Below are 22,009 nucleotides of genomic sequence, written 5' to 3' on the forward strand. Positions count from 1 at the left end.
GATTGCACAGGTATTGATTGATGATTGCCCATTGATTAATTAGCAAGTGTGGTAAAATTGCATTATTCAGCAGTGCTTATTGGCCATAGGGTAATAGGTGACTGATGTTCTGCACGTGGCTAATTAATAGTAAAGGAGGAAAAGCGACATGAGAACATTGTAAACATCAGATGTAAATTCTTGCTGTGCCCATAGAGGAAGCAATGTCAATTATATTGTGCTTACTGAATGAAATAGTGAGCTCTCCATTCAGACCAACCTTACTGATTTGAACCTGCTTTATCAACTACTTTAAGTATTGTTATGACACTAATTTCACCTTGTGTACCTAGCCCTTCTACACAGACTATCACTCTGGCCTTGTCTATTTGATAGAATCTCATCTTTCTTTTTCTCAGGTGGTTATCGCTGGTGCCTACTACCCCAACTACTTTGCCCAAGGGGAAATGGATGAAGAGCTGGCCTCCAAAGACCTGTCCGGCCATGATCCCAAAACAACAGTGCTAGTATGATGCCTTTACCCCCGATTCATCAGATTCCTATACATGAACCGTGTTGTATCTTGTGAATGCTAGCCCACTGACCGGCTCTTTGACTGTTTGGTCTCAGGTGAGGAACCTGCCCCCCTATAGTTTCCTGTACTATAAGCAGCTGCAGTCCCTGTTCCGCCAGTGTGGCCAGGTCAAGTCCATAGCCTTTGATGGATCCCGGTAACAAACTAATAGATGAAACCTTGACTATATGTACCATAACTCATCATGTTTCATAGATAAATACTTCTTAGATGTTTTGACCTAAATGGTCTAACAGCATACCCATAGTTCATTGGTAAGATGAACATTTGTTTGTTCGTTCAGGGGGCATGTGGAGTTCTACCGGATGACTACCCGGGGGTCGGGGGTGCTCCCTGAGGTGTCACTGGCCCTCCTCCTGGCCCACCAGAGGCATCCTCTGGGCCTGTTTGTGCACCCCAGTGACAAAGTGGAGTCCCACGCTGGGAGCAGGACCGTCTGCCACATGAGATACGCTCGGTAGAACGCCTATACATCCTTCTCACACTAATAATACTCTGCTAGGAGGTGTAGTTTTAACCCTCTCATATGCTACAAAATACAGTTTTCTGCATGGGTGAAGCATCTTACCCCAACTTCTCAAGATAAATGTGTTTTGCGGTCAGTAGATGTCTAGCTAATGCCAGCTCTGGCTCAGGGCCAGGTACCTCTTCAGGGGGGTGGAGGTGTCCTGTCAGTGGCTGTTTGGGGGAAGTGGGCCCTGCAGCCACCCACAGGCTGCACCCCTCCACACTGGGCCTGGATGTAACCTGACGTGCTGGCACCATGGTTAACACTCCACAGCCATCACACAGCCTCTTAGAGGGAAGATTTAGGCCGAGCTAGACCCCGCCCCCCTTCTCTTTACACACATTTAGAGACTGGGCTGTCATGAGAGTGAGTTACAGTTGGGTCAGTCTCATAGATTATTTGTGTCACTGATGCAGCTCAGTGACTGACTGTTACACTTGCACTGTGTTCCCCCTTGGAGGGATCCTCCAGGTTTTTTTTTCATCACTCATTCTATCCAGTTCTGTGGTTTGCAGGGTGAATGTGGACTTCCAGGACAACTCGGTCTACCCAGTGGGGGTGCTGAGCAGTACCATCGACCCAGACAAGCTCGTGGTCAACATTACAGAAGTTGGTAATCAGGCTGAAACTCCTTTTTCAGTCACATTTCTTTGAGTTATTTGTGTAAATGAGTAATGTGGTGAAGATTATATCTAGAGTAACTGAGTTTAGGTGATCACACCCTCCATGTTCGTTATGTACAGTCTACAGTGGAGGTGGTAACCGAGCATGCCCCCTTCATCTTGGCTCCCTAGGTGGTGGAGGTGGGCCACTTCTGGGGCTTCCAGGCAGGCGAGGCCAGCATGGAGAAGCAGCGCTATCTGACAGCTGAGATGAATTCTCGTGAGCTGTGTCCAGTTCCTGTCTCTCTCTACCCCAACCTACTGTGCCTGGCACCTTTCTCTGAGGGCGACGAGCAGGGCGGCAGCTCTGTGGAGGTACAATCACATGCTCTCCAAGCTTACTGGCACACACAATCACTCCCTTTCATACACTTAAATACAGGTTAATTATAGTTGCTGTTATAGTGGATGAACCATGTAAAGTATGTGTTTTGAATGTCCCAGGTGTTCTTTTTGGACTACGGAAACACCACCCTGGTGTCATGCAGCTGTCTGAGGGAGCTACCTGCTGATATCATGGCCCACCCATTGCAGGTACAGCTACAAAGTCTATATAGGAAACCTACTGTATCTTCCTGATCCACCCTATTTTGGCCACACCCTAACCAGATAAAATGTGCCTGTATTCTGGTGTGACTGTGTCCTACTCAGGCCCAGGAGTTTCGTATCTCGGGGATGCATCCATCAGCCCAGTCCATGATCCTGGGGGACCAGTGGAGCAGCCGCGCACGCAACCGCTTCATAACCCTGGTGAACGGCCTCTCACTCATTGTCTCCCTGTTCTCTATCCTGCACGGCGTCATGCACGTGGAGCTGCTCATCAACACCGACACGGTCACCTCCAGTGTGGCTGATATCATGATACAGGAGGGACACGCCATTAAGACCGAAGAGAGCTTTGAGTCCAAGGTACCTTAAGAAACACAGACCAGCTTTCTGTCTTCACTGCAGAATCAACTGCCATGTATCTTTTTGGAAAGTTGTGCTAATGGGGAATTGTTCAATTGTGGTATTCTTGTAAGGCTTGGCTATAAACAAATATCATTCAGTGTGTCCTAGCTGTCCAGCAGTATAAACACAGAGAGGCTGTGGCCCTGACAGTGCTGTGTCGTTGTGTCTTGCAGCAGAGCCACGGGGTGCTGATGTCTCTGTATAAAGACTTGCAGGACGGAACCTTCACCCCCAACGCTACCAGCAGCTCCTGGAAGACCAACAAGGAGAAAGAGAAACAGCTCATCGACAGCCTGCTCCAGTCCTTCTCCAAGACCAGCCGGTCCTTTCTGAAGAGCAAGGCAAGAACACTGGCCAAACGGCTAACTCACATTTCCTAGGTTGTGTTCAATAGACTGCCTGTCTGGTTCAACCAGACGATGTTAGTTCACCACAAGATGGCGACATTGGCATTTTGGTAGCATGTGAGCTGGTGTAAATTTGGTTCTACAGTGTATTAGTGGGCCAGGGCCACACCTTCCTGTCAGGAATTCCTGGGATACAATAGGTATCTGGCGATTTTTTTAATGTATTTAATTAATTAATGAATTGTTCCTGTTATTTAACACGTATAAGGGTCTTTCTATAAATAATGGGGCCAATGTGTAACATTGGGCAAAACATTTCTGAATGGTACTTAGAGGAATTAAAGTGAATATATGCAAATTAGCCCATATCTCCACCTATACAACAACACACAATGTCTGTATGACCCCTGCTTAAAGAATGTATGTCAAATTCAAGAACTTCCAGGGACTTCTTCAAGCACTTCATTGTAATTTTCAAGGACACCAATGTTATACAATTGTATAATTTATATAATTGTACATATAGGGCCTAATATAGAACCCATATGCACAAAAAGCTTATTTCTCTCAAATTTTGCGCACAAATTTGTTTACATCCCTGGTGTGGCATAACAAGAAGCTGATTAAACAGCATGATCATTACACAGGTGCACCTTGTGCTGGGGACAATAAAAGCCCACAAAAAAATGTGTAGTTTTGTCACACAACAAAATGCCACAGATGTCTCAAGTTTCTAGGGAGCGTGCAATTGGCAAGTTGACTGCAGGAATGTCCACCAGAGCTGTTGCTAGATAATTGAAAGTTAATTTCTCTACCATAAGCCCCCTCCAACGTTGGTTTTTAGTTAATTTGGCATTATGTCCAACCGGCCTCTAAACCGCAGACCATGTGTAACCACGCCAGCCCAGGACCTCTACATCTGGCATCTTCACCTGCGGAATCGTGGCGGGGGGGGGATTTATATCTGTAATAAAGCCCTTTTGTGGGGAAAAACTAATTGATTGACTGGGCCTGGTTCCCCATTTTGGGTTTGTATGCCCTTGAACTGTTTTCACACCGTGTAACATAAGGAGACACAATGTTACACTGCATTTTTGAGATCTATACAAAAAACTGTCCAACAGCTAGATCCAGGATTTGTACACTGTTCAATTTCAATGTCTCATTTAATTGATTAATGCTTAATATATGATAACAACTTACAATACCATAAATGCAAAGACATCACACGATGTTGGACAAACCCAACTAGATGCCAACCATGATAGTGTTAAACACAGTTTTTAAATCAACTTGTGAATTGTATTGTGAAAAAGTAAGTATACCCTTTGGAAAGTGTATTTTAATTAATTTTTTACGTATCTGGACACATGGACATTTTTGCAAAATTCCAACCACATTCATTGATAAAGGTAACTCAATTTAACACATCACACACAATGTTTTACTTTTAAAATGTTATGCAATTAAAATAAATAAATGCAATTTCCTTATGCAGAAAAAAAGTGTACACCCTTACCATCACCTAAAGTTAGGATCCGGTGCACCAAAACTGGTGCAAATGGTTAGGAAATCATTAGAGTACCTAGCGAGGGTCCAGCCTTCCATAAAGTTTCGAAACATTGTCTGGTTTGGTCTTTATTTTTTTTAATTTAACCTTTTACTTAACTAGGCAAATTCTTATTTACAATGACGGCCTACCCCGGCTAAACCCTAATCCGGATGACGCTGGGCCAATTGTGCGCCGCCTTAACCATATGGGTGTGTGGTAACACGTCATGCAAAGATCAAAATACCTCGGAGGCCCTCAGATGAAAGATTATTGATGCCCGTGAGTCTGGGAGGGGTTACAAATCCATTTCCAAGCAATTCGAAGTACATCGTTCCACTGTCCGACGGATCATCTACAAATGGAGAAAATTCCAGACCACTGGCAATCAGGTCATCGAACCAAATTCAGCCCAAGATCTGACCAAAAGATGCTCATAGAAGTCTCTAAGAACCCCAGGGTAACATCAAGGGATCTACAGGCCTCTCTTGCCACAATCAATATCGAAGTGCATGAGTCAACTGTCAGAGACTGCACATACTTGGCCTACGTGGGAGGTCAGGAAGGAAGAAGCCTCTAATCTCAAAAAAATAATATCAAGACACGACTGACGTTTGCCAGACAACACCTGAGTAAAGACCAAAACTACTGGAACAATGTGCTCTGGACAGATGAGTCAAAGGTGGAGTTTGTCGCAATGCCAGGCGAAAATGAAACGGCCTTTGAACAGAAGAACCTCATACTGACTGTAAAGCATGGTTGGCGTTATTGTTTGTGGCTGCTTTGCTGCCTGAGGGACAGCTTGCCTTCATTTAGTCAACCATGAATTCCATATTGTACCAGAGAATTCTTGAGGAGAATGTGAGGCCATCTGTCAAAAAGCTGAAGCTGAACCAAACATGGATCTTGCAACAGGACAATGATCCATAACACACAAGCAAAGCTACAACAGAATGGTGCAAAAAGAAGAAATGGTTATGGAATGGCCGAGTTAAAGCCAAGATCTCAATCCTGTCAATGCTGTGGGGGGACTTGATATGGGTTGTGCATGCAAGAAATCCCTCCAACATGACACAGTTGAAGCAGTACCTTTTTAAAAAAGAGTGGGATAAAAAAAATCCTCCCAGTTGATATAAGAGACTGATAGGCAGTTAAAAGAAACGGCTACATTAAGATATTTCAGCCAAAGGGGGCAACACCAGCTATTGAACTAGGGGTGTACTTATTTTTCCGCACCATGGAATTCCATTTCTGTTCCTTTTTTTTAATTGTTTTTTTTTAATGATTAAATGATAGACTATAATTTGCATTCAGTTTAATTTGTTATATTAGGTGACCTTTATCTCTCAATAATGTTGAAGTGAAGATTACATATCCATCTGTCCAAATATTTACAAAAAAATAAAAATAATTTCCAGGGGATGCACTTTTTCACATGACTGTAGCTATGAACCCCCCCTTAATGTAATGGCAGGGGGGGTTCTGATTATTATCAGACTTATCAACAGCTGTAACAAGGTGTTCAGTGTAGGAAATATCGTGGTCTACACTTGAATTTGAGGGCTCTAGAATAAGGGTGAAGACCCTACCAGACATTGACTTTGTTATAACAGTAAGATGCGTGTGTGTGCTGCTCTAGGCGCATGCATTCTACTGAAGGAGACTACGCTGATGCCTCACATCCACGGCCTGCCTGCTCTCATCACCATGCTCTTCCGCCCTGTCATAGAGCTACGGTCAGTCTGCTTGGAGATAGTATGCTCCTCACCACATTCACATTTGATCAAATTACCTATCAGAGAACCGTACCCTAAGGCCCTATAGGGAATGTGAAATGATTGGGGTTCTACCAAGCTAACGTGGAATTGTTTTAAGACGATCATAACAAGGATAATTTAGCTATTTGGTTTAGAATTTTAGGACACCTTAAGGTATATTAAAAAATATATTTAAAAAAAGATATATACACTGCTCAAAAAAATAAAGGGAACACTCAAACAACACAATGTAACTCCAAGTCAATCACACTTCTGTGAAATCAAACTGTCCACTTAGGAAGCAACACTGACAATACATTTCACATGCTGTTGTGCAAATGGAATAGACAACAGGTGGAAATTTTAGGTATTTAGCAAGACACCCCCAATAAAGGAGTGGTTCTGCAGGTGGTGACCACAGACCACTTCTCAGTTCCTATGCTTCCTGGCTGATGTTTTGGTCACTTTTGAATGCTGGCGGTGCTTTCACTCTAGTGGTAGCATGAGACGGAGTCTACAACCCACACAAGTGGCTCAGGTAGTGCAGCTCATCCAGGATGGCACATCAATGCGAACTGTGGCAAGAAGGTTTGCTGTGTCTGTCAGCGTAGTGTCCAGAGCATGGAGGCGCTACCAGGAGACAGGCCAGTACATCAGGAGACGTGGAGGAGGCCGTAGGAGGGCAACAACCCAGCAGCAGGACCGCTACCTCCGCCTTTGTGCAAGGAGGAGCAGGAGGAACACTGCCAGAGCCCTGCAAAATGACCACCAGCAGGCCACAAATGTGCATGTGTCTGCTCAAACGGTCAGAAACATCACTCCATGAGGGTGGTATGAGGGCCCGACGTCCATGTGGGGGTTGTGCTTACAGCCCAACACCGATCAGGACGTTTGACATTTGCCAGAGAACACCAAGATTGGCAAATTCGCCACTGGCGCCCTGTGCTCTTCACAGATGAAAGCAGGTTCACACTGAGCACGTGACAGAGTCTGGAGACGCCGTGGAGAACGTTCTGCTGCCTGCAACATCCTCCAGCATGACCGGTTTGGCGGTGGGTCAGTCATGGAGTGGGGTGGCATTTCTTTGGGGGGCCGCACAGCCCTCCATGTGCTCGCCAGAGGTAGCCTGACTGCCATTAGGTACCGAGATGAGATTCTCAGACCCCTTGTGAGACCATATGCTGGCGCGGTTGGCCCTGGGTTCCTCCTAATGCAAGACAATGCTAGACCTCATGTGGCTGGAGTGTGTCAGCAGTTCCTGCAAGACGAAGGCATTGATGCTATGGACTGGCCCGCCCGTTCCCCAGACCTGAATCCAATTGAGCACATCTGGGACATGTCTCGCTCCATCCACCAACTGCACCACAGACTGCACCACAGACTGTCCAGGAGTTGGCGGATGCTTTAGTCCAGGTCTGGGAGGAGATCCCTCAGGAGACCATCCACCACCTCATCAGGAGCATGCCCAGGCATTGTAGGGAGGTCATACAGGCACGTGAAGGCCACACACACTACTGAGCCTCATTTTGACTTGTTTTAAGGACATTACATCAAATTGGATCAGCCTGTAGTGTGGTTTTCCACTTTAATTTTGAGTGTGACTCCAAATCCAGACCTCCATGGGTTGATACATTTGATTTCCATTGATCATTTTTGTGTGATTTTGTTGTCAGCACATTCAACTATGTAAAGAAAAAAGTATTTAATAAGAATATTTCATTCATTCAGATCTAGGATGTGTTATTTTAGTGTTCCCTTTATTTTTTGGAGCAGTGTGTGTGTGTGTGTGTATATACACACACACACACACACAGATACACTTACTCATTCCAGGGTTTTTATGTTTTACTATTTTCTACTGTAGAATAATAGTGAAGACATCAAAAATATGAAGTAACACATTTGGAATCATGTAGTAACCAAAAAAGTGTTAAACAAATCAAAATATATTTGAGATTCTTCAAAGTAGCCACCCTTTGCCTTAATGACAGCTTTGCACACTCTCAACCAGCTTTATGAGGTAGTCACCTCGAATGCATTTCAATTAACAGTTCTGCCTTGTTGAAAGTTAATTTGTGGAGTTTGAGCCAATCATTTGTGTTGCGAAAAGGTAGGGGTGGAATACAGAAGATAGCCCTATTTGGTAAAATACCAAATCTATATTATAGCAAGAACAGCTCAAATAAGCAAAGAGAAACGACTGTCCATCATTACTTTAAGACATGAAGGTCAGTCAATGTGGAAAATGTCAAGAAGTGCAGTCACAAAAACCATCAAGCGCTATGATGAAACTGGCTTTCATGAGGTTCGCCACAGGAAAGGAGGACCAAGAGTTACCTCTGCTGCAGAGAATAAGTTCATAAGCGTTAACTGCACCTCAGATAGCAGCCCAAATAAATGCTTCACAGAATTCAAGTAACAGACACATCTCAACATCAACTGTTCAGAGGAGACTGTGTGAATCAGGCCTTCATGGTGGAATTAGTGCAAAGAAACCACTACTAAAGGACACCAATAATAAGAAGAGACTTGCTTGGGCAAGAAACAGGCGCAATGGACATTAGACCGGTGGAATGGATAAACATGTGATGATCAATTTGAAAGCAATTGTAAAACATGGTCGTTGTGAAGGTTTCAAAGCCTAACACAATTAAATGAAGAGCTCTTTTTAAGGTGGTGATTAGTTCAAAATACATGCTCATATTAGAGCTTATGCATATTAATATTAGGATTGTGCCGTTATACAATACATAGCCTACTGCATATTACTCATGGTAGAAAAACATTCAACAACACTGATTTCAGATGTCTTTGGTACATCTTTGGTCTAGCCTATACTCAAGTTAAACAAATTCAAGTAATTGCCTTTGAGTGTGGTCTGTTATTATTCATACTGGATGGACTGGTTAGCTTATGCCAATGGTATAAAGAGTACCCAATTGTCATTCTTGAGTAAAAGGAAAGATATCTTAATAGAAAATGACTCAATTGAAAGTCACCCAGTAAAATATTAAGGAAGTAAAAGTAAAAAAGTATTTGGTTTTAAATATACCTAAGTATTAAAAGTATAAATCATTTCAAATTCCTTACAGAAATTAAACCGGGTGGCACCATTTTCTTGTTTTTGTTTTGTTGCCAGAGGAACACTCCAACACAAGACATCATTTACAAACATAGCATGTGTGTTTAGTGAGTCTGCCAGATGTTCTCTTGATACTTTTCATTGTCAGGGAAAATGTGCAAAGTACATTATTTACTTGCTATTGGTATTTTTAACTTTAAGTACAGATACCCCAAGTAGTACTTTCAAGTATTTTTACTTAAGTTCTTTACACCACAGCCTTATGCTACTCTCCAAAACTTCTATCGACGAATCTGGAAGAGAACGTATAGTTGTAGGCGATGCTGTTGGTTCATTGATTGTGCACGGTGACTTACAGTTAGCCTACAATTATATTGAATTTGATTTTCGAATAGCCAAGTGAAATATTTAAAAATATATATTTTCATAATTAATTGGTTGACACATTACCTTTTAAGCTATACAGAATCTCACCACCTTGCGTTTCCATCTCATCTCTCCTTTATTTATTTCGCGAGCGTTCAGAGGGGGCGTCAACAGTTTAGTGAAATATGTTTAGTTGCGAAAGCGTTTTACTATTGCTGTTCCCGAACAGATTTCACTTAGTTTCCCCAAATTTAACAACTGGGTAGCTGCAGGAACACGTTTGGAGAGCCCATGGCATACAGGGTTTGGGCAGAATGTCAGCATTCTCCTCAAACAGTGGTTAATGCGTGGAGTAAAATAAATGTTATTTCTTTCTCAGCTGCTCATAATAAGCACCACTATAAAACCAAAGTAGCTTACCAGGCATCATTGGGAAAAAGGACAGGCGGGAAAAGCTCAATTGGAGTTCATAGAGATGATGGCTTTTCCCCCCTGCCGCTCTTCCTGCCCATTTGATAATGGTCCATTCTAAATGGAAACTAATTTGACATATTGGTAAAGACTAGATTAAATTGACAATAGTCTGATGGGTGAAAATATGATTATTTGATGATTATTTGATGAGGGAACAGCTGTGCAGCCTGAGGCATGGCAAGCTTTTTTTTGTAACTTTCTCAAATCATCAATAGCCTACAGTCGCACCATGCAGCCCTTATGTTTTTATTCAAGACATTCTAAGGTTTATATCATTCACAACTAAAGTTGCCAAATAACTCTAAATCTAGCATGGAGCATAGCCAGATAACATACAGTAGACCAACTTATATTCTGTTTTTCATAATGTGTGGCATGGCTAAAATAAATAATGGGTTTATTGTGATGGTGTATATTGAATTGATTTATACTTTTTTTTTGGTGTAAATTGATGTTCCAAAGGCACGCATCAGCGGCTTGTATGCGTGGAGATACTAAACATGTTTGTTAATTAAAGTTCAATTACCGTGAGACCACACCTACCTAAGTTTATATAAACTGTTTGGCAAACCGTTTGGACACTACAGCTGTTTTCGTGAGAAGACCAATTTTTGGGATGTCTCATGGTCTGACAAACACGGCTCTAGCTCTGCCACCCTTCACTGCAGATGCGGAAGGGCGACATCGGTGGATAGAGACGCAGCCTCATGCGAAGAAAACACATCTCTAGCTTAAACTGACAGCTTTTATTTTTTTGCTTATTATATTTCCACACGTACTCTAGGGGGCTAAGTGATAACATAAATAATGTTGCAATATTCACTTGAAATCATACATTAAGTTCTACAGGTCTGTAATGTAACCTTGCCTGTTCTCTGCAGCACCAACAAGGAGAGGACCAGCTACACTGGTGCCCTCTGTGGTCTGGGGTGGAACGTCCAGTCTCAGGAGGCTGTCCTGCCTGAACATGACACAGAGCTCGCCTTTGATGTCAAATTCGATGTAGAGGACATCACAGAGGTAGCTAACACCCTTGTAGTTCCTGCGTCAGTCCATTCAAATGAATATTTATCATAAAACACGAGTGTCAACTTTCCACACACAACCAGTGTTTTTTTGTTTGTTGGATCAGATCAATGCTTTGCGTGGTGCCATCAACCGTCTGGTGTGTGAGGGGCCCAACGGTCCTCTGCACCTGGGGCCTGACAGGATCAACAGCCTGCAGGATGACTGCAGCGAACGCCTCGTCAGGTTATTTACTAAGTCACCCCCTCGGGAAGACCTTGTTCCTGTGTACTATGAGGAACCAAATAAATGGAACCAGGTATGGCTTGAATTCATGGTGTAATGTTAGTTTTCCCCACTTCAATCAAATCAGTCCTGACTTTAAAAAGAAAGTAAGGCCCATACTTAACTATAATTTCTAGTGTTCAGTGTATATTGAGCGTGTGCGTGGTGTTTGTGTGCAGGTGGATCCCAGTCAGAAGATGGAAAGAACAAAGGGGTCCTGTTCCAGCTACACCCCGTCACACTGCTCAACATGTGAGGCCATTCTAAAGCAGCAACCAGAAGCACAGCATGCTGCTGTTTTCACCTTGGCTCCCCTTATTTATGTTTTACAATATTTTCTTCTTCTGGAATCCTCAGGGAGGACATTCTCGTTTGATAATTGTGGTATATATTTGGATCATTTTGCACATGGTCCTGCCATGCTTCTCATGTCCTGGGTTTTTCTTTTTATTCAGCTTTGCTATTGCTGTGTTAGGTGTTTGGAAAGTATAACTACACTATAATTTTGGGATATAAATCATTGATATTCAAGGAATGGAACTCCTTTTCTTTTGTATAAATGAATCTGACTTAGTCACGGTATGGTGCTAGCTTTAGTTCAGTGACCTGACAGCCAAGTTAAATTTGTCACCTCAGCATACTGACATGCAAGCACACACGTAACAGGAAAGGGCCTTCTGTGCCAGAAGGTATCTGTTTGTTCATAGAATGTTATTTCAAATCACTTTGGATATTTATCTAGTGTTGTATGCACTCTGTACCATTACGAAACATAACATCTCATATGTCCTAATATTTCTAACTCAAGACGAGACTGCCCTTGTCCAAACTTTGTCTTGGACCCTATTTTCAGTAATGCATCTGTAAAACGATAACATTATACATCAAGGAACATTTATTTGTCTTATTCTGTAATTAAATACATACTGTAAGTGCAAATAGTTAGACCAGGGTCTAAGAACTACATTGAGTATAGGTGAACATTGTACAAAGTTGGACAGTTAATTCAAACAAGCTAAATATCATCAGATAATCCTTGTCTTCATAGTAGTTGAACAACAGTACCTAAAACATTATATTGTGTGTAGTTACACAGTTATGCAAAAAACACTACAATTACATCAAATTATTTTGTGCTTGAAAACACAAAGGAAATCATTTTGAAATGTGTATATATATATTGACTATATATACTGAGAGAAGCCCCACCAGCTAACTCAGAAACATGAAGCAGTATTTAACATTGGCAGCAGAGCATTTCTGTAGGCATATCGCTTTTTTGTGCCAAACCTTAGTTTGTTGTAAGCACTGAAGGAAAATAAAAACTAGTGTGAAAACTGCACGAAAGATACAAAATAATATTTACTCAAGGCTTGACTTCATGCGCTTAATAACAAGCAACACAAAATAAAAAATACATTTTCTTCCAAATTGTGTACTTGTCTACCTAGACTTATCTTGAACATGGGTGATTTACTGTGTGTGTTAACCATTCTAGACAGTTTTGGGGTCAAGGCTTCTCCAGTGGTTGGTTTTAGAGAACACCTTCTAGATGACATAGTACTACCCCCAGATAATGACAAGGCTATCCAACAATGATCAAGCTGTCTGCCACTGAGTCTGAGCTGGGCTCCACTGTTAGCAAGACGCAGGTCTACTCTTCCTTTCGCTTGGCCCCGGGGATCTTCGCCTGGATCCTGTCGAGACAAAACATGGAGGTCACCACTCTGATACAGTGTTAAACTTTTCTAGTTTGTATCAAGATGAACATCATTCCAATCTATTTTATAGTGGGATGTTCCAGGGACTAGTGTGTTTATTCTTGAGTAGAAAAGGTCATTAACTACTACTCACTTCCCCACCACAGAGTTCACTTGGGTCCGTATTAGTCCCACATATTGGTCAATCTGTGCCTGAGGGTGAAGAGAGGAAAAACAACTTGGATTACATAAAAAAAATATTCTTTATCCATTACTCAACAATATGAAAGTAGAAATAATTAAACGCAACAGTCTAATGGGTAGAATAAACCTCTTCAGAATAGCATGACTGCCAGAGTTTATACTTCTCTGTAATACCAACTACCCCACCAAAGACATTCTTTTAAAAAGTATACTGTTATAAGACTATATGGGAAAATAAAACTCAGAATAAAAAGGAATGTTTTAGATCTTCCTAAGTCTGAGGGTGGTTTTAAACTTCCAGACTTGGACTTGTATCAACTCACCACCCAGGGCTTTTACTTGTGACATATAGTTAAATGCACTAAAGAGGAACAATGGGAACATATTGAACATGCACATTTATGGCCCCAAAGGATGTGTTTTTTCAAAGGATTAAGCTAAGAAGATTCAACTTTATAGTTAACACTATAACAACAGCAAAGAAAATTAAATGTATTCTACAAGAATCAATATCACTCCCTAAAAACACAACCCTATGAAACAATCCTTGGATATCTTTCAGAATTAACTATTGGAACCTAGACTTAAAAATAACTGATATTGGCATAAATGGAGGGAATGTTGGAACACAACTAATAAAATTACAGTTAACTAAACTGTATGCTTAATCCAGTATATTAATATATATACCATTTATTACACAAGACAAAATTCACAAATTCTACACCACAATAGCAGTCATGTGTAAGTGTAAAATTAACAATGACTATAACATTTCCAGAAGGCATGGATTATTAAATTCAAAAGTTATGGCCAGAGTTAGAAAGGTGGCTGTCAGAAGTATTACAATGTACATTTGTTTACTTTTAATCCGTCTGCATATTTCAAGACATGGCAAATGAGGGTGCAGTGAGATACCTCATGGGTTGGATGATACTTTCTTGTCAATCCTTTTGAAAAACTGAACTGGAAATCAACCAATCCTCCATGGTTAAAAACTGAACTGGAAATCAACCAATCCTCCATGGTTAAAAACTGAACTGGAAATCAACCAATCCTCCATGGTTAAAAACTGAACTGGAAATCAACCAATCCTCCATGGTTAAAAACTGAACTGGAAATCAACCAATCCTCCATGGTTAAAAACTGAACTGGAAATCAACCAATCCTCCATGGTTAAAAACTGAACTGGAAATCAACCAATCCTCCATGGTTAAAAACTGAACTGGAAATCAACCAATCCTCCATGGTTAAAAACTGAACTGGAAATCAACCAATCCTCCATGGTTAAAAACTGAACTGGAAATCAACCAATCCTCCATGGTTAAAAACTGAACTGGAAATCAACCAATCCTCCATGGTTAAAAACTGAACTGGAAATCAACCAATCCTCCATGGTTAAAAACTGAACTGGAAATCAACCAATCCTCCATGGTTAACACAATGGACAGGTCAAATGTTTTATTATCAAAATGTTTGAAGAGCCCGGGTGACAGAGAGAATCAAAATGGTATAGTTTGAGGACATATGGCGGAGAGTGTGCGGGTGCTGCAGATGGGCGTGTGAGTCTGGGCACGTGTGATGTTGACTATGTTTGTATGTGTGTGTTTTGTATTGTAAAAAAATAATCATGTACAGTACATGTGTTCTAGAGAGTGAGGGGAAATTCTTACCTGGTTTTTCTCATAGACAATGGGCATGCTGAACATGGACACCACGGCTGTAGGGGAAGAGAGTGAGCGCATGTTGGAGCAGTTAGACCTGGAGTGTCCGCCTGGGAATATTCTCATGTACACAATGTGTCAACCAAGCCCCAGCTCAGAGACTTAACAAAAATATGAGATCTGTTACGTCTTCAGTTGTGAATGAATCCTTTGAACAAGGCCCTTACTGAATTGACCTTTTTTTTAGGATGCAACTAATCCTAATCTTGGAAATCGACTGTTTTTGCTCAAAAGGGCAGAACGATCAATAATCCACTGTGATACAGAATTGATACAGATTTCAGTAAAACTATTACTGGTTCCATGAAGAACCATATGTGATGAGGCAACCATTAGGCTGTCTGAGTTGCTCTTGTCAGGTCATGTTTCCGTGCTCCACAGCGTGTGTTCTCACTGGGGTACTGTGATGCTTGCTTATTACAGCCCACTCCCCTGATTATAGTACATACTCCGATTGGCTCTGTGATGGTGTAAATGGAGGTTTCAATATGATTCATTATATTACATTTTATAAAATGTTAGACAGCTGAGACAAAATACAATATGAGCTGTGTGTCAGGCTGAACATGGTGTGCAGTAGAGAGGTGCAGAGCTGAGTATAACAGCTACAGTAGCCAGTCGTAGAAGGATCCTCACCCAGAATAAGCAGAGTCAGGCCATTGAAGAGAGCGCCCACATAGGTCAGCAGCCACATTAGGACAGCAAACTGCAACACAGGGTAAAGACATTTAACTATTGGCACTGCTTAAACAAATCCACTCCCACAATTTATGGTATGTGTATATGACATTTGACTGAAGGTATGTCATAATAAAATGATATGATGTTTTAAGTGTAACTTAATGTTTGACAGCAGGAATAGTACTGAGATGACATATGTTAAAGAATGTAGTGTTGGTAAGATGGTTGTGTCCACTATGTCATTATTATTATGATGTTTTTTACCCCCAATTTCGTGATATCCAATTGCGATAACCGGCCGCCCTATGGGACTCCCGGTCACGGCCGGTTATGACACAGCCTGGGATCGAACCCGGGTCTGTAGTGACGCCTCAAGCACTGCGATGTAATGCCTTAGACCACTTGGGAGACAATGTCATTATTTTAAGCCCAGAGGCGAGAGTGAGGCTGACCTTCAGTGAGTCGATGAGGTCCTGGACCAGGAACAGCCTACGGAGCTCCTTCATACAGGTGTTGGCGTAGAGCAGAGCCTTGTCAGCATATTTACCGATCTGATCCTGGGACAGAGAGATCTCCACCTCCAGATAAGATCTATAGGGAAGAAGTACAACAGACTATTAGTGTCCAGGCTAAAGTGGCATTGCAAAAAAGATGAGTGAATGTTTAAATGTCAGATTATTTCATGTGCTGAGTAAACACAGATCCTGTATCCTCCCTAACTCACTTGAATGGGTGCCCTTCATCGGTCTTCTGCACGGCCTGAAGCACAGACTTGTAGATCCTGAAGCTGATGCTGGCAGAGAGGGCGGCCAGGGTTAAGTAGGCTCCCACACTGACCACACTGAACTGAGTCAGAGAGAAGAGCAGCAGGAGCACACTGCCAAACACAGCTCCAGACTGCTTCACGTTCCTCCAGTAGAGCAGGTCAATGGCTGGGGGGAGGACAGAGACAGGAGAGCAGAGTTAGGATCCAGTGTTAGACCCAGCATTACACACTACAGCAGGGATCTCCAACTGGCGGGCCGAATTTGGCCCCCCAACTTTTTTGGGGGGGGACATAAGACTAAAAACACATCAGTTCCAAGTGATTTTAATCTTGGAAATCTGTTCCAAAGTATTCCCACGCATAATAGAAAGAGATGTGATCGTACACAAATGTAAACAAGGTTTGAAATGTTTGTTTTAGTCAAATATCTGTTTGGGCTACTTGCGGTCAATTTGCAGTCTACAAATTATGTTCTGGCCCCCTGATTATTCGCTCAAGAAATAAAATCGTCCAGAAGCTGAATCTAATTGATGATCCCTGCATGACAGTATGACCAAGACCCATGATTACAGAGACCGTATGATGACCCATCTGTGGGGTGACTGGGGTCACCTCAACATTACAAAGTATGACCCAACCGTAGGGTCACCCCAACATGACACAGTTGACCCAACCGTAGGGTCAACTCAACATGACACAGTATGACCCAACCGTAGGGTCACCCCAACATGACACAGTTGACCCAACCGTAGGGTCAACTCAACATGACACAGTATGACCCAACCGTAGGGTCACCCCAACATGACACAGTTGACCCAACCGTAGGGTCAACCCAACATGACCCAACCGTAGGGTCACCCCAACATGACCCAGTATAACCCAACCGTAGGATCACCCCAACATGACCCAATATGACCCAACCGTAGGGTCAACCCAACATGACACAGCATGACCCAACCGTAGGGTCACCCCAACATGACACAGTATGACCCAACCGTAGGGTCACCCCAACATGACACAGTATGACCCAACCGTAGGGTCACCCCAACATGACACAGTATGACCCAACCGTAGGGTCACCCCAACATGACACAGTATGACCCAACCGTAGGGTCACCCCAACATGACTAACCGTAGGGTCACCCCAACATGACCCAACTGTAGGGTCACCACAGAATGACACAGGGATAGAATAACCACAGTGCTCAATAGTGTTCCTTAGCACGTCTATGTTGTGATATCCTTTACAGCAGTAATCCCAGGGTACCCCAGGCAGTTAGGTCAGATAACCTCAGAGGCCCCTGACGTGTGGGATTTTGCTCGAACCTATGTTTTATTGCGTTTGATTGAGCTGTCGATTAAACGGAGGAGTGAATGTGCCAAAGTGAAGACCTTTCTATCCTGCTTCTTTTCGCATATATATATATATATATATATATATATACACAGTGCCTTGCGAAAGTATTCGGCCCCCTTGAACTTTGCGACCTTTTGCCACATTTCAGGCTTCAAACATAAAGATATAAAACTGTATTATTTTGTGAAGAATCAACAACAAGTGGGACACAATCATGAAGTGGAACGACATTTATTGGATATTTCAAACTTTTTTAACAAATCAAAAACTGCAAAATTGGGCGTGCAAAATTATTCAGCCCCTTTACTTTCAGTGCAGCAAACTCTCTCCAGAAGTTCAGTGAGGATCTCTGAATGATCCAATGTTGATGTTACGGATACAGGTATCCTGTGTCTGTGTGTATCCTGTGTGTGTTTCTTTTCTCTCCTTCTCCCCTCACAGGTGAAAATCATCACTCCCCAATCAGTCAACAATCAACCCATCAATCAGAAGACACACCTCCTCCTGTTTCCTACCCTATCACAGTTCCTTCCCCATGGTTTAAAAACCCCATCATTTGTTTGTTCAAGAGCTCAATCTTTGTAATGCCATGTTGGTAGATAGCTGTTCTTTGTAGATTTCAGGAGAGCTCAATCTTTGTAATGCCATGTTGGTAGATCTCTGCTCTTGATAGATTTCAGTAGCTCAATCTTTGTAATGCCATGTTGGTAGATCTCTGCTCTTGATAGATTTCAGTAGCTCAATCTTTTTGTAATGCCATGTTGGTAGATCTCTGCTCTTGATAGATTTCAGTAGCTCAATCTTTTTGTAATGCCATGTTGGTAGATCTCTGCTCTTGATAGATTTCAGTAGCTCAATCTTTTTGTAATGCCATGTTGGTAGATCTCTGCTCTTGATAGATTTCAGTAGCTCAATCTTTTTGTAATGCCATGTTGGTAGATCTCTGCTCTTGATAGATTTCAGTAGCTCAATCTTTTTGTAATGCCATGTTGGTAGATCTCTGCTCTTGATAGATTTCAGTAGCTCAATCTTTTTGAAATGCCATGTTGGTAGATCTCTGCTCTTGATAGATTTCAGTAGCTCAATCTTTTTGAAATGCCATGTATGTAGATCTCTCTCTTTGCGTATTAACCTCTTCTTTTGTTTGAGCACCTCCAAATCACTTTGTCATCTCCTGTGAGTATTGTTTTTGCTTATGGTGTTTGCTGGTGGGAAAAGGGGAAACCAAGACAAGTCGCCCATGGGCATACACTACCCGTAGGTAAACTTTGTTAAAACACACTAGTTAGAACTGGGCGGACCACCCACTGTATTTTTGGTTAGTTAGTTAGCTGTTGTTGAAATAGGCTAGTCTAGCTTAGGGGTGTTTTGAATACTTATTGTTTCTTTCCTTGGGTCCAGCTCAGCCCCTTTTCCTGCTCCCCCCATTACCGTGTGTTTTACAATAAACCCTGAGTTTGACGGTATTATTTCAGTTGTCCTGGTTATTACGTTCACACTTTTACTTTGTCACAATTATAATTTACATGAGTTATGTTACGCGTCTCACTACCATCCCCCCTAGACTGTCGGGCCAAAAGGGATTCGTAACATAAGTGGGGGCTCATCCGGGATATGTCTTTACTGACACCCATGCCGCTCATGTAGATTGTTGTAGTGGTATAGTTCAGTGTTGAGCGTCATAGCTGAAGTAGCATTAGTGTTTGCTATTTTCGTTGGCTCTTGTGAAGTAGTGTAAGATGGCTACTTTTGATTTGAAGTCCTTTTTGGATAATCCTTCGTGGGAGGTTTTTGATAAATGTCGTAGAGTTGATTTAATGACCTTGGCAGACCATTACTCAATATCGATTCCGCAGAGTGTAGTTAAGGCGGAGGTTAAACAGCTAGTATTAAATGTATTGTTGGAAGAGCAGGTGCTTGTGTTACCGCTGCCTGAGCATACTAACCCTGTAGGGGATGTTGCTGCTCCTGTAAGCCCATTGGTGTCTGATAATGAGGGCGAGGCTAAAACACCAGCCACATTGTCCCATTTTGATCCACTCTCCCCACTGTCAAACGGTGATGCCAGAAGGGATGTCCGTTTAGCACAGTTCCAACTAGAGGTGGAAGAGAGAGCCCAAATTAGGCGAGAGACTCTCCAGTTGGAGATGTGTAAAATTGAGGCAGAAAGAGAACAACGGCAGATGATGTGTAAAATTGAGGCAGAAAGAGAACAGCGGCAGATGACGTTTAAAATGCGCCAGATGGAACTGGAGGCAGAGACAGCGAGGCTAGCCTTCGTTCCTACTGTGCCTGTTTGTGAGCCGTCCTCACCTGCTGTGTCCTCAAACACGTTTGACATTAGTAGGCAGATAGCCTTAGTACCTTTGTTCAGAGAGTCGGAGGTTGACTCCTATTTTTGTGTATTTGAGCGTATAGCCGTAGCATTGAAGTGGCCTGAAGAGGTATGGTGCCTATTACTTCAGTGTAAATTAACTGGTAAAGCCCAAGAGGTTTTGTCAGCGCTACCTCTGGAGGACAGTTTGAATTATGAAGTGGTCAAAGCTACTGTTCTTCGTGCCTATGAGCTTGTGCCTGAGGCATACCGACAGAGATTTAGGTCTCATAGAAAGTCTTCTAGTAAGACTTATGTGGAATTTGCTAGAGACAAGGGAAATGGAAATATGTTTGATAAATGGCATGCTGCTAGTAAGGTAACTGATTTCAACTCTCTCCGGGAGTTAATCTTGTTGGAAGAGTTTAAAAATTGCTTACCCGAACGCATTGTAGTTTACCTAAACGAACAGAAAGTATCCTCCCTGGCAGAAGCGTCTGTGTTGGCAGACGAGTTTGTGTTGACGCACAAGAGTGTGTTTTCGGCTCAAACTGAGAGTAGAACCACTGAGTTTCCTACCTTTAGCCCTAGTCGGCCAGCAGTAGTATATCAAGCACGCCAGAAGAATGAGCGTTCCTGTTTCTATTGTTATAAAGTGGGACATATGATTAATGATTGCTTCAAACTTAAACGAAAACAAGGGATGCCTCTTCGTGCCAAGCCACCAACAGGTGTTGCTCTAATTCGTACGGTTGTGAGGTCTGCAACAAAACAGGTACCTAAGGGTAACTGCAGTTTGAAAGACTCAGTCCCCGACCGCAGTTATGAACCATTCATTTCCGAGGGGTTTGTGTCCCTAGCGAATGACGAAGCGTCTCAGCGTCCGGTTAAAATCCTTAGCGATACTGGTGCGGCGCAGTCGTTTATATTGTCTGATGTGTTGCCCTTATCTGACGATACATACTGTGGTTCCAGTGTGTTAGTGCAGGGTATTGAAATGGGTTTTGTCCCAGGGCCATTGCACTTTGTGAAAGTACACTCTGAGTTAATCAGTGGAATATTCAGAGTGGGGGTACGTCCTAAGTTGCCAGTGAAAGGTGTGACCTTTATAATGGGTAACGATATTGCCGGAGGAAAGGTAGTACCCGTATTGGAAGTATTGGATAAAAGTGACCACTCTCTCTCGAATGAGCTGGCACAGAGTTATCCACATGTGTTCCCCGCTTGTGCTGTCACTCGTGCTCAGGCACTACAAGAGGGTGACTTGATAGATTTGTCGAACACTGTTCTGTTCAAAGAGGATGATCAAGAGGATGGATTGTGTGATACCTCTGAGAAGCTGATCACCTCTGACAAACAGCCCAGGAAAGAATCAAAGAACGTTGAACTTATTGCTGATGCAATACAGTTACCAGTCACTCGTGAGCAGCTGATTGCTAACCAAAAGGTTGACAACAAGCTTACTAAATGTTTTTCTAGTGTTGTCTCGTTAGAAGAGGTGAAGAAGAAGAATGTGGCTTACTTCATTGATGGTAATCTCCTCATGCGTAAATGGAAATCCCATGTTGACGCGGGTGGAGATTGGAATGCTGTTTACCAAATAGTGATTCCTACAGCCTTTCGACAAAATGTGTTATCCCTTGCTCATGATCACCAGTGGTCTGGTCATTTAGGAATTACAAAGACGTATGATCGGATCCTTC

General features: G+C 42.5%; 1 protein-coding gene and 1 pseudogene across 3 annotated transcripts in view; one reads left to right on the forward strand and one right to left on the reverse strand.

Moving 5' to 3' along the window:
* LOC139383590 (ATP-dependent RNA helicase TDRD9-like) overlaps positions 1-11,816 on the forward strand; it is a 30,142-nt pseudogene extending 18,326 nt beyond the window's left edge.
* A 621-nt stretch (positions 11,817-12,437) lies between these two features.
* The window catches only part of LOC139383301 (reticulon 1a), a 51,199-nt gene continuing 41,627 nt past the window's right edge, over positions 12,438-22,009 (reverse strand). For all 3 annotated transcript variants that reach the window (XM_071127769.1, XM_071127771.1, XM_071127772.1), the window contains 6 exons: positions 16,594-16,801; positions 16,322-16,460; positions 15,825-15,894; positions 15,138-15,184; positions 13,415-13,473; positions 12,438-13,257 (listed from right to left, as the gene is read on the reverse strand). In XM_071127769.1, the coding sequence (XP_070983870.1) occupies positions 13,215-13,257; positions 13,415-13,473; positions 15,138-15,184; positions 15,825-15,894; positions 16,322-16,460; positions 16,594-16,801 (566 nt within the window). In that variant the 3' untranslated portion in view covers positions 12,438-13,214. The remainder of the gene's footprint in view (positions 13,258-13,414; positions 13,474-15,137; positions 15,185-15,824; positions 15,895-16,321; positions 16,461-16,593; positions 16,802-22,009) is intronic.

Source organism: Oncorhynchus clarkii, chromosome 25 (assembly GCF_045791955.1).
Source record: "Oncorhynchus clarkii lewisi isolate Uvic-CL-2024 chromosome 25, UVic_Ocla_1.0, whole genome shotgun sequence".
Lineage (NCBI taxonomy): Eukaryota > Metazoa > Chordata > Actinopteri > Salmoniformes > Salmonidae > Oncorhynchus > Oncorhynchus clarkii.